Below are 10,710 nucleotides of genomic sequence, written 5' to 3'. Positions count from 1 at the left end.
TAAAAGGCTCCCTACAAATGAAAACTAGATTCTAATAACAGACTAGTCTCAGACTACGGACATTATATTGAAGGCCAACTTGGACTGGTTTTGATACTTTAAGGATTCCTTCCAGGGCACTCCCCCACTTCTATAAAACTCCTTAAATTATGAGCAAGAAAAGCCTGAGTTGGAGGCAGAGGGGAGGAGTAAATTTAAGGGAGTAGAAAGCCAGTATCAGGATAAGGAAAATTAGAACAATGGTATTAGAACAGTGGTGGAATTCTATTTCCATTTTTCAAGCAGGTAATTTTAAACCATCAGGAAAAGTAAGTGTCTAACATCAGGACTTCATAATTCACTAGTGATTAGGTTAGACTTAATAGATTTGGAGTTGAGGCTTAGGAATTTAGGTATCCGTTACAAGTAATTCAAGACTGTAGATGTAACTATACAGCTAATTTTTTTGTTAAAGTGTTTGGCACCTAGAAGTTGCCAAGTAACTTAAGTGTTTTTAATAGCTTTTCGCTTAATTTTAGAACACCTCCATATGATTATATACTATTATCCATATTTTACTGATAGAGAAGTAGAGGCAAAGGAAAACTACATACATTGCGTCAGGTCACATAAGTAGCAAATGGCGAAATTAGATTTTAAATTGAGGGACTTTGATTCCTAAGTCCTTAAACTCTTTATCATGACACTAAAGACATCTAAACATGCAAAACGTAAAATTGTAACTGCCATTTGTTTATTAGTCTTAGTATCAAATAACCAAATTATCATGAAAGGATAGTGGGTTTTCAGTTTTTGCACTGAACAGTGGAGCCACTGACATACTTGATAAGGACCTTAATGGACAGGTGGGAAATTCGGAAGAGTTATGAAGTCTGCAGGACTGAATGAAAGTAATAGGGTGATGGCAGTGAATTTGTCGTGTAAACTCTTGTGCCTATAAGTTGGCCTTACTGTCACCTGGACTTTGGAACAACTTGCTACATCTCTGTGTACATAGGCAGATACATACATACAGTACATAGGCACTGTAACGGGGTGAAAGAAGCATCACATTGAAATTATTGGTGTGTTATGCAGACAAACTCATTCTTTCAATTATGTGGAAACTGGATGGGTTCTTGTTTGTGAAGTGTTAGGGAAGATATTTCATCAAATTAGAAGGGACTTTTTAAACCTGAACCCTAAGTGTTTAATGAATCAAAAACCACATTACGGGGCACCTGGGTGGCTCAGTGCTTTAAGCCGCTGCCTTTGGCTCAGGTCATGGTCTCAGGGTCCTGGGATCGAGTTCCACATCGGCCTCTCTGCTCGGCAGGGAGCCTGCTTCCCTCTCACTCTCTCTGCCTGCCTCTCTGCCTACTTGTGATCTCTCTCTGTCAAATAAATAAAATCTTAAAAAAAAAAAATTACATTATAAATTACAGGGCCTGTCTTCCAAAGGGAGGTCTCTAGCATACATGGTTGATTTACTTTTTATATATTACGCTTTGCCAGATAACCTTGAGACTAGCTGAGTTTTAGCTTTCTTAATAGTTATTCTCCAAGAAGTTCTGAGTTTGATAGGTATGAGATTTATAAGTTTTATTAACAGTTTTAATAAGATCTAAAAGTCTGTAAGCATCTTCAGCATTGTAGCCATCCCTTTGCTTAATTACTTCATTTAACAAAAACACTTTTTAGTGACTTCTTCGTGCTTGTGGTCATTGACCAACCACACAGATTTGCTTCCAAGGAGTTAAAATGTACAACATGAATTTGATACATTTATATATTGTAATATGGTGGCCATTGAAGTAATAATTAGCACTTCTATCACATTATGTAATTATTTGATAATTATTTTTGGAAGTTGGAATAATTAAGTTCAAATCTCTTAGCAAGTTTCATGAATTTAGTAACAATTTGTTGTTTTTATTCATTATATGGTCATTATATATCTAAGGCATATTGTGTATTATAAATTTGTACCCTTAAACTACATCTGTTCTTGACCCCATAACCTCTGTCCCCTGGTAACCACCATTTTATTTTCTGTTTCTACAACTTTGGCCTTTCTAAATCCCACAGATAAGTCATAGCATATTGTACTTGTCTTTGTCTGACTTATGTCACTTAGTATAATGTGCCAGGTCCTCCATATTGTCACAAATGACAGGATATCCTCCTTTCTCATGAGTGAATCTGTGTGTGTGTGTATACATATCACATTTTTTTAATCCATTCATCTGTCAATGGACACAGGTTCTTTCCATATCTCAGCTGTTGCAAATAGTGCTGCAGTGAACATGGGCATGCATATGTCATTCTGAATTAGTGTTTTCATTTTCTTTGGATAAATATCCAGAAGTAGAATTACTAGACCACGTTACGGTTCTTTAATTTTTTTTTTTTAAAGGAACATCCATAGTATTATCTATAGTAGCTGTGCAAATTTATATTCCTTTCAGCAGTGCATATCCTTTTCTCTGCATCCTTGCTATGTTTGTCTTTTTGTTGATAGCCGTTTGAAAAGATACAAGGTGATAACTTCTTGTAGTTTTTGTGTTTTTAAGGATTTTATTTACTTGTCAGAGTGTGTTTGCACACAAGCCAGAGAAGCTGCAGGCAGAGGGAGGAGGCGGCTTCCCCTGACCAGGGAGTCTAATGCAGGACCCCAATCCCAGGATTATGACCTGAGTGGAATGCAGACGCTTAACTCACTGAGCCACCCAGGCATCCCTCCCTGTGGTTTTAATTTGCATTTTCCTGATGGTTATTGAAGTGGAACATCTTTTCATGTACCTGTTGAACGTGTGGATGGAGGTCTTGAGAAAGTATCTGTTTAGTTCTTCCCAGTTTTGGACTCTTGGGTGTTTTTGTGTCCGGTTATAGGAGTTCTTTATGTGTCTGATTTGAGCACTTTGTCAGATACACGATTAGCAAAAATTTTCTCCCATTTCATAGCTTGCTTTTTTTTTTTTTTTTTTGCTTGTGCTTTTGGGATCATATTTCAAACACTGCTATGACCACTGTTGAGCTGCTTCTTTATGTTTTCCTGTAGTTTTGTAGTGTAAGGTCTTATGTATGAGTCTTTGATCCATTTCAGGTTGATTTTTTTGAGTGATAAGAGAAGTCTAATTTTATTGCTCTGTGTTTATCCAGTTTACGTAACACCCATCTTTTGAAGAATCATCCTTTCCCCATTGGGTACTCTTTGCTCCCTTGTCAGATATTAGTTGACTTTTATACACAGGGGTTTAGTTTTGGGCTCTCAGTTCTATTGGTCTACATGTCTGTTTTAGTGTTGGCACCATGCCGTTTTTATTGCTGTCGCTTTGTAGTATAGTTTGAAATCAACAAGTGGGGTACCTCCAGCATTGTTCTTTTCCCTCGAGAGTGCTTTGGCAATTTGGGGTTTCATACAGATTTTAAGATTGTTTTTCTATTTTTGTAAAGAATGCCATCAGTATTTTGATGGAGATTGCATTGAATCTAGATGACTTTCGGTAGTATGGACTTTTTAATACTAATTCTTTCGATCCATTAACAAAGGATGTCTTTCCATTTGGTTGTGTCTTTTCATTTTTTAGCTAAGTCTTAGTTTTCATGGTATGTCTTTCATTTCCTTGGTGAAATTTATTCCTAAATAGATAGTTTGTGATGCTGTAAATGGGATAATTTTCTTTCTCAGGTATTTCATCCTTAGTGTATAGGAAGGTAACTTATTTCTGTGCATTGATCATGCGTCATTCAACTTTACTGAAATATTAGTTCCGGCAGTGTTTTGGTTGTCTTTGTGATTTTGCATAAACAAAGTCATATAACTGCAAATGGGACAGTCTGACTTCTTTCTTCCTGATTTGGATGTGAGGGAAAGCTTTCAGTTCTTCTCAGCTGAGTATCCTGTTAGCTAGGAGTTTGTCACACATCGCCTTTATTAACTTGGGGTATGTTACTTCTGTACTCAGTCTGCCAAAAGTTATCGTGAAAGGATTTTGCATTCTGTCAAATGCATAGATGATCATGATGTTTCTTTCATTACATTAATGTGATGAAAAATAATGCATTGATTTGTGTATGTTGAACCATCCTTCCCTACAACCCAGGGAAAAATCCCAACTAGCCCTGATGTTTAATTTATGTGTTCTTGAATTTGATTTGCTAATACTTTGTTGAGAATTTTTATGTCTATGTTTATCAGGAATATTGGTCTATAGTTCCTTTTTTTGTGGTTTTAAGGTAGAGAGCATACGTGCCAGTGAATGGTGGGTGGACTAGGAAGGAGAGGGAGAGAATCTTAAGCAGGTTCTGTGCCCAGTGTCTGCATGGGGCTCAGTCTCAGAGCCCTGAGATCATGACCTGAGCCGAATCAAGAGTTGGATTTTTGGGGGCGCCTGGGTGGCTCAGTGGGTTAAAGCCTCTGCCTTCAGCTCAGGTCATGATCCCAGGGTTCTGGGATCGAGCCCTGCATCCGGCTCTCTGATCAGCAGGGAGCCTGCTTCGTCCTCTCTCTCTGCCGCCTCTCTGTCTACTTGTAATCTCTGTCTGTCAAGTAAGTAAATAAAATCTAAAAAAAAAAAAAAAAAAAGAGAGAGAGTTGGATTTTTAACTGACTGAGCCACCCAGACACCCCTTTTTTGTTGTATTCTTATCTGGCTTCAGTGCCAGGATAATGCTGGCCTGTTAAGCTGAGTTTGGAAGTATTCCCTATACCTCACATTTTTGGCAGAGTTTGAGAAAGATTGGTATTAATTCTGAGTGTTTATTGGAACTTGCCGATGAAGCCCTCTGGTCCTGGGTTATTTTTTGTACTGGGAGGTTTTAAATTACTGATTCAATCTCTTGCTCATTATCGTCTTTTCAAATTTTGTTTTTTGTGTTTGACTTGGTCTTGATGCGTTATTTCTAGAAATTTGTCTGTTTCTTCTGTGTTATCTAATTTTGGGTATAGAGTTATTCAATAGTCTCTTATGATCCTGTGTATTTTGTAGTACCACTTGTATGGTCTTTTTCATTTATAATTTTATATCTTTGTCTAAGTCTGGCTAATAAAGTTTTGTCAGTTTTATCTCTTTGATGAACCAGCATTTAGTTTTATGGGAGTTTTTTTCTGAAATAGGGGTTGGTTTTTTTTTCTGCTTTGATTTTCTTCCTTCCTTCTGCTTCCTGTAGGATTGTTCTTTTTATATTTCCTAGAGGTGTACAGTTGAGATCTTTGTAATTTCTTAAGATACGCATTTCATGCACTTGACTGCTTTGCTTTTATCCCATAAGATTTGATGTGTCATATTCCCTTCTTCATTTGTTTTAATTTCCCGTTTTTTGACTTACTGTTTAGTAGAAGTATGTTATTTAGTTCCCATGTACTAGATTTTTCTAGCTTCCTCTTGCTGATGTCTTATTTATCAGACAGATCAGATCAGAAAAGAGAGTTGGTATACTTTCAGTCTTAGTTTGCTGAAATTTGTTTTGTGCCCTGTCATAGGATCTGCCCTGGAAAATGCTCATATGCCCTTGAGAAAAATGTGTATTATACTGTTCTTAGATGGAATATTACTATATATATGACTGCTAAATCATTTTGTTTTAGAATATGTTTTGGTTCAATTCCAGTATTTCCTTTTTTGATTTTGACTGCATGATTAATTTATTGAGTAGTATTAAAGTTTCCTATTAATGTATTGCTCATTTCTCCATTTAAATCTGGTGAAAATTTTTTAATCGTGGTACTCTGATGCTGCATGTGTGTGTATTTTTGAACATTCTCTCTTCTTGACGTCTTTGTTACTTTATCATTATATAATGACTTCTTTATCACACTTGCTAGTGGTTTTGGCTTGAAGTGTATTTTTTTTTCTGGCATAAGTATGGCTACACCCATTTTTTTTGGTATCCACCTGCATGGAATATCCTCTTCTATTCCTATGCTTAAGTCTGTGTATGTCTTGAAAGCTGAAGTGAATTTCCTGTAGAGTGGAGTTAGGTCCTTTTTTTTTTTTTTTTTTTTTTTCATCCAGTCACTCTGCCGTTTGGTGAAATCAGTCCATTCATAATTACTTACTACTCCCATCTTATTGTTTGCCTTCTAGTCTTGTATCTCCTGTGTTTCCTTACCCTATTTTCTACCTTTGTAAAGTGGATTTCTATGGTGATTTGTTCAGTCTCCCCTTTTTTTAGGTTTCATCACTAGATTTTTGCTTTGTGGTTACCAGGTGGCTTACATAAACCATCTCATAGGTGAAGTACTCCTAGGGGAAGATGTTCTGTAACATCCTTGATTAATTAACACTATTCTACCACATAATCACTTGTTCTTTTCTTAAAGATGATGAAAACAAAGTAACTTTTTGAATCAATAACTTGCAAAAGTTACTGTAGTTGACCCTTGAACAATGTGAGGGTTCAGGTGCCAGTCCACCGTGCAGTCAAAAATCTGCATAACTTCACTCCCTAAAAATTTAACAGCTAGTAGTCTACTGTTGAGGAGAAGCCTTACTGATAACAGATTGATTAACCCCTATTTTGTGTATTATATGCTCTATTCTTACAATTAAAAATAAAGAAAATGTAATCATCAGGAGAAAATGCATATACAGTACTGTATTTATGAGAAGAAAATCCACGTATAAGTGGATGTGTGCAGTTCAGACCCATGTTCAAGAATCCACTGTATGTTTAACTTTGTAAAATTAATGAACTCTTTTTCAAAGTGGTTGTACCATTTTACATTTCTACCAGCAATGTGCCAAAGTCCCAAGTTCCTTGACATTTAAGGGAATTTTCAGTTACGTTTTTCTGCCCCACGACTGGGGTGTTTGTTTTTGTTTGTTGATGTTTTTTGTTTGTTTTTGTTGGTGATGAAGTTAGGAATTGTTAAAAGAGCCAAAAAACCTCTTTACAGATGGACAGGATGGAAGTCTACAGTCAAAACATGACATGGAAAGCAAGATTATAGAATATTCTGGCATCATGAATTATCAAAAAACAAGGAAGAGTTTTACCCTCAGACTTTCAGTAACACTTCAAATGGCTAGCAACTTGGCTGGGACCTTACTATAACACTTCTGTCAAAGTCCCTGCTGCTGCTTGAATTGTAAAGGCTGCAATAGAAATGTGTTTCTTTACTTCTGTCCAGGCTGAATGAGGGTCTTCTTTATTTTCAATATCAAACATAGCATCATAGATCCCAGGAAATGATTCTCCAGCGTATTTGTTGTGGCTACTTGGAGCAAAGATGATGTGCCTAATAGAAAAAAACAGATGGTAGGTTGATTGGAGTATATGTTTTTATTCATTCCCTTTTGTCAGACCACACCTTAAGAATACTGTGTGTCTCCTCCTGGCATTCACTTTTTTTATTCTAAAATGAAGACCTGTAAGTGATTTATGATACTTACGTAACAGTATAACTTTAAGCAAAGAAATCTGACTATGCATTCACTGCATTTGTCCTTTACTGGAGAATTAGAAAGGCAGAGTACAGTAAAAATTATATATAGATAGATACAAGGTGTGTACAAACCTGGTTTAAATCCTTGAACTGACATCTAATAGTCCTGTGGCTTTTCACCTTGGTTAAGTTCTAGGTATTCTGTTCTTTTTGATGCAGCTGTAAATGGAATTATCTTTTTGTTCCTCTTTTTGATAGGCCATTATTAGTGAATAGAAATAAAATCAGTTTCTGTATATTGATTTTGTATCTTTACCTTATACTGAATTTAATTTGTTCATTCTAACAGTTTTTTGGTGAATTCCTTAAGTTTATCTCTACATAATATCACCTGCAAATAATAATGGTTTTACTTTTTCCAATATGGATGGTTTTTTTCTTGCCTGATTGCTCTGGCTAGGACTACCCATACTGTGTTGAAAGGAAGGGGCAAGAACGAGCATCCTGGTCTCGTCCTTTTACCATTAAATACGATATTAACTGTAGGCTTGTCTTATGTGCCTTTTATTATATTGAGTTACATTTTTTCTACATACTTTTGTTGAGTTTTAATTAAGGTGTATGTTGAATTGTGTCAAATGCTTTTTCTGCATCTGTTAAAGACTTTTTTGTCCTTCATTTTGTTAATGTGGTATTGATTTGCGGATATTGAACCATCTTTGTATAAACCGTCTTTGAATAAACCCCATTTGTGGTACGTGATCTTTTTAATATATGGTTGAATTCGGTTTGCTAAGTTTTATAGAGGATTTTTCCTTTTCTGTTCATCATATTGGCTGGCAATTTTCTTTTGCACCCTTATTTGATTTTCCTATGAGGATAATGCTGGCTTTTTTTTTTTTTTAAGATTTTATTATTTATTTGACAGAGATCACAAGTAGGCAGAGAGGCAGGCAGAGAGAGGGGAGGGGAAGCAGGCTCCCTGCTGAGCAGAGAGCCCAATATGGGACTCCATGAGCCAAAAGCAGAGGCTTTAACCCACTGAGCCACCCAGGCGCCCCTAATGCTGGCCTTTCAAAATGAGTTTGGAAGTGTTCCCTCTTCTCTTTTTTGGAAGAATTTGAGAAGAATTGGTACTGATTATTTTTTCAGTGTTTTGTAGAATTCATCAGTGAGGCCACCTGGTCTTGGACTTTTGTTTCTTGGAAGGTTTATGATTACTAATTCAATTTCCTCACTAATAACTGGTCTATTCACATTTTCTATTTGATTATTAAGTTCTGGAAGGTTATGTTTCTAGAAGTTTGTCCATTATCTCCTGCAGTGTCTCCTCTCTTTATTTGAGCCAATTCTCTTCTTTGTGAATCCAGTGAATGGTTTATAAATTTCATCTTTTCAGACAATCAGCTTTTCGTCTTACTGAGCTTTTCTTTTGGCTTCTTAATTTGTTTCCTTGATTTCCTCTTGTTATTTCCTCCTTCTACTAACTTTGGGCTTTATTTGTCATTCTTCTACTTCCTTGAGGTGTTAGGTTGATTGAGAGTTTTGCTTTTTTTCTGAGGTGCAGGGTACTCATTGCTGGTGAACATCAATCTTAGAACTGCTTTTGTTGCATCCCATAAATTTTGCCATGTTGTACTTCCATTTTCATTTTTCTCAAGGTATCTTTTTTTGTCTTTTTTTTTTTTTAAAGATTTTATTTATTTATTTGACAGATCACAAGTAGGCAGAGAGGCAGACAGAGAGAGAGAGAAGGAAGCAGGCTCCCTGCTGAGCAGAGAGTCCGATGCAGGACTCGATCCCAGGACCCTGAGATCATGACCTGAGCTGAAGGCAGCGGCCCAACCCACTGAGCCACCCAGGTGCCCTCTTTTTTTGTCTTTTGATTTCATTAACCTTTTAGCTGTTTAGTAAGTAGAATGTTAATTTCCACCTGTTTGCGAGTATTCCACTTTTCTTCTAGTTTCTAGTTTCATACCCCTGTGGTCAAAAGAGATGCTGGATTCTTAAATTCATTGTCTTGTATTTTTTTGGCATAACATATGACCCTGATTTCTAGTTTCATACCCCTGTGGTCAAAAGAGATGCTGGATTCTTAAATTCATTGTCTTGTATTTTTTTGGCATAACATATGACCCATCCTGGAGAATATTCTACACGCACTTGCTTGGATGGAATGTTCTGTATGTATCTTTTCATTTCATGTGGTCTAATGTGTCATTTAAGGTGAATGTCTCCATGTGATTATTTTGTTTGGAAGCTAGCCATTGGTATGTGGTATTAAAGTCTCCTTCTATTCCTCCTATTGCTGTTTCTCTTTTGGTCTCAGTGCTTTTACGATGGGTGCATAAATATTTACAAATGCATCCTCTTGTCTGACCCTTTTATTGTGTAATTTCCTTCTTTGTCTTTTATTACAGTCTTCATTTTAAAGTATTTTGTCTGATATTAGTATAGCTATCCCTGCTTTCTGTGGCTTCCATTTACATTTGATATCTTTTTCCGTGCTTTCATTTTTAGTCTGTACGGGTCTTTACATTTGAAGTGAGTCTCTTCTAGGCATGATATAGACAGGTCTTGTTTTGTTGTTGTTATTTTTTACATTCAGCCACCCTATCTTTTCATTGGAGCAGATTCCATTTACATTCAAAATAACCAGTATTGGGGCGCCTGGGTGGCTCAGTGGGTTGAGCCTCTGCCTTCGGTTCAGGTCATGACCTCAGGGTCCTCGGATAGAGCCCCACATCGGGCTCTCTGCTCAGCAGGGAGCCTGCTTCCTCCTCTCTGTTTCTGCCTGCCTCTCTGTATACTTGTGATCTCTATCTGTCAAATAAATAAATAAAATCTTAAAAAAAAAAAAATAACCAGTATTTATGTACATATTATTTTGTCAGTTGTTTTCTTGCTGTTTTGTAGTTCCTCCTTGTTCCTTATTTTCCTCCTCTTGCCCTTTGTGGTTTGATGGTACGTATGCTTAAATTTTTATCTTTCTTGTATCTATTACAGGCTTGCCTCATTTTATTGTGCTTGAAAGATACATTTTTGTTTTTTTTTTTAATTGAAGGTTTATTGCAAACCTGCATCTTGCAGTTCTTTTGACACCATTTTTCCAACTACAGTTACTCTTATAATATTTCAAACTTTTATTATATATATTTTATTGGAATACATTTGACAGTACAGTATAAGTTGACAGTTCCATACATTAAGAAATGCTCGCTGCAGTAACTAGTTACCATCTGTCACCAAAGTTATTACAGTATTATTGACTATATTCCCTGGTGGTGTACCTTTCATCCTTATGCCTTATTTTATAACTGTAAATCTGAACCACTTAATCC

At 36.3% G+C, this 10,710-nt stretch overlaps 1 protein-coding gene across 2 annotated transcripts in view; it reads right to left on the bottom strand.

Annotated features, from left to right (window-relative positions):
- Positions 1 to 4,530: 4,530 nt before the first annotated feature.
- Positions 4,531 to 10,710, bottom strand: part of NAALAD2 (N-acetylated alpha-linked acidic dipeptidase 2) — a 63,484-nt gene continuing 57,304 nt past the window's right edge. For both annotated transcript variants that reach the window (XM_046014549.1, XM_046014548.1), the window contains one exon: positions 4,531 to 7,222. In XM_046014549.1, the coding sequence (XP_045870505.1) occupies positions 7,033 to 7,222 (190 nt within the window). In that variant the 3' untranslated portion in view covers positions 4,531 to 7,032. The remainder of the gene's footprint in view (positions 7,223 to 10,710) is intronic.

Source organism: Meles meles, chromosome 8, assembly GCF_922984935.1.
Source record: "Meles meles chromosome 8, mMelMel3.1 paternal haplotype, whole genome shotgun sequence".
NCBI lineage: Eukaryota > Metazoa > Chordata > Mammalia > Carnivora > Mustelidae > Meles > Meles meles.
The sequence above is the reverse complement of the archived record's forward strand: the minus strand, read 5'-3'. Positions and strand labels throughout refer to the sequence as shown.